General features: G+C 44.3%; 1 protein-coding gene across 1 annotated transcript; it reads right to left on the bottom strand.

Annotated features, from left to right (window-relative positions):
- Positions 1 to 948: 948 nt before the first annotated feature.
- LOC139396402 (zinc finger protein ZFP2-like) lies at positions 949 to 2,201 on the bottom strand (the record flags this gene model as incomplete). Its single annotated transcript, XM_071143440.1, has 2 exons — positions 949 to 1,060; positions 1,209 to 2,201. Coding segments are annotated over 2 exons (1,105 nt in total), but the record flags the coding sequence as incomplete, so codon positions are not given.
- Between the last annotated feature and the right edge of the window lie 48 nt (positions 2,202 to 2,249).

Raw genomic sequence — 2,249 nt, 5'->3', positions numbered from 1 at the left:
ACTAACAGCTCAAAAACCTCACGGAATCTGGGAGTACATCCCTGGGAGTACATCCCTGGTTAGAGGACAATTTGTAGAAAACAGCACGCTACATTTTGAAGTGTTGCATTTTGATTCAAGTGGGTCACCAACGTGGTAAGTGTAACACAACTCCTAATTATCCCTAGAATTTCTAAGCAAACAGCTGGAGGCAGGGCTTTCTCCTGTAGATCTCCATTTGAATGGAATGGTCTGCCTATCCATGTGAGAGACGCAGACTCGGTCTCAACCTTTAAGTCTTTACTGAAGACTCATCTCTTCAGTAGGTCATATGATTGAGTGTAGTCTGGCCCAGGAGTGTGAAGGTAAACGGAAAGGCTCTGGAGCAACGAACCGTCCTTGCTGTCTCTGCCTTGCCGGTTCCCCTCTCTCCACTGGGATTCTCTGCCTCTAACCCTATATTACAGGGGCTGGGTCACTGGCAAACTGGTGCTCTTTCATGCCGTCCCTAGGAGGGGTGCATCACTTGAGTGGGTTGAGTCACTGACGTGATCTTCCCGTCTGGGTTGGCGCTCCCCCTTGGGTTGTGCCGTGGCGGAGATCTTTGTGGGCTTTACTCAGCCTTGTCTCAGGATGGTAAGTTGGTGGTTGAAGATATCCCTCTAGCGGTGTGGGGGCTGTGCTTTGGCAAAGTGGGTGGGGTTATATCCTTCCTGTTTGGCCCTGTCCGGGGGTACCATTTCAGAGCCTGGATTTTTCCCCATTAGGCTAATATCCATAACATGTTGATATCAATTCATAAGTGAAGTTAGGCTTCTACATTGTGAAATCATTACAATACTCCTACTACAATGTTAAAAAATTCTACATTGTGACATTAATTCATTGAAATCATGAAACAACTACTTCATTTATGTATTTTCTAATCTTTTGATCAGAGATCTTTTATCAGATTATCTCTGGTCACAGCTATGAGATTTCAATCCTGTGTGTTCTCTGGTGTTGAGTCAGATGGCCAGATTGAACAAAACTCTTCCCACATTGACCACAGCTATAAGGTTTCTCTCCTGTGTGTATTCTCGTGCACTGTCAGATCTCCAGATCGACTAAAACTCTTCCCACATTGATCACAGCTATAAGATTTCTCTCCTGTGTGTGTTCTCTGGTGTACTTTCATAGAGATTAATGTTGTAAAACTCCTATAAGATTTCTCTCCTGTGTGTGTTCTCTGGTGTCGAGTCAGATTGCCAGATGAAGTAAAACTCTTCCCACATTGATCACAGCTATAAGATTTCTCTCCTGTGTGTGTTCTCTTGTGCACTGTCAGATCTCCAGAGCGACTAAAACTCCTCCCACATTGACCACAGCTATAAGGTTTCTCTCCTGTGTGTGTTCTGTGGTGTAGAGTCAGGTAGCCAGATGCAGCAAATCTCTTCCCACATTGATCACAGCTATAAGGTTTCTCTCCTGTGTGTATTCTCATGTGCACTGTCAGATCTCCAGATCGACTAAAACTCCTCCCACATTGACCACAGCTATAAGATTTCTCTCCTGTGTGTGTTCTCTGGTGTATAGTCAGATGGCTAGATGAAACAAAACTCTTCCCACATTGATCACAGCTATAAGATTTCTCTCCTGTGTGTGTTCTCTGGTGTATAGTCAGATGGCAAGCATAAACAAAACTCTTCCCACATTGATCACAGCTATAAGGTTTCTCTCCTGGGTGTGTTCTCTGGTGTATAGTCAGATGGCAAGCATAAACAAAACTCTTCCCACATTGATCACAGCTATAAGAGTTCTCTCCTGTGTGTGTTCTCTGGTGTCGAGTCAGATTGCCAGATGAAGTAAAACTCTTCCCACATTGATCACAGCTATAAGGTTTCTCTCCTGTGTGTATTCTCTTGTGCACTGTCAGATCTCCAGATCGACTAAAACTCCTCCCACATTGACCACAGCTATAAGGTTTCTCTCCAGTGTGTGTTCTCTGGTGTAGAGTCAGGTGGCCAGATGTAGCAAATCTCCTCCCACATTGACCACAGCTATAAGGTTTCTCTCCTGTGTGTGTTCTCTGGTGTAGAGTCAGGTGGCCAGATGTAGCAAATCTCTTCCCACATTGATCACAGCTATAAGGTTTCTCTCCTGTGTGTGTTCTCTGGTGTTGAGTCAGATGGCAAGCATAAACAAAACTCTTCCCACAATGATCACAGCTATAACGTTTCTCTCTTGTGTGTGTTCTCTGGTGTACTTTCAGAGAGATTAATGTTGTAAAA

Source organism: Oncorhynchus clarkii, unplaced genomic scaffold (assembly GCF_045791955.1).
Source record: "Oncorhynchus clarkii lewisi isolate Uvic-CL-2024 unplaced genomic scaffold, UVic_Ocla_1.0 unplaced_contig_417_pilon_pilon, whole genome shotgun sequence".
NCBI lineage: Eukaryota > Metazoa > Chordata > Actinopteri > Salmoniformes > Salmonidae > Oncorhynchus > Oncorhynchus clarkii.
This window is presented reverse-complemented; position numbering and strand designations above follow the sequence as displayed.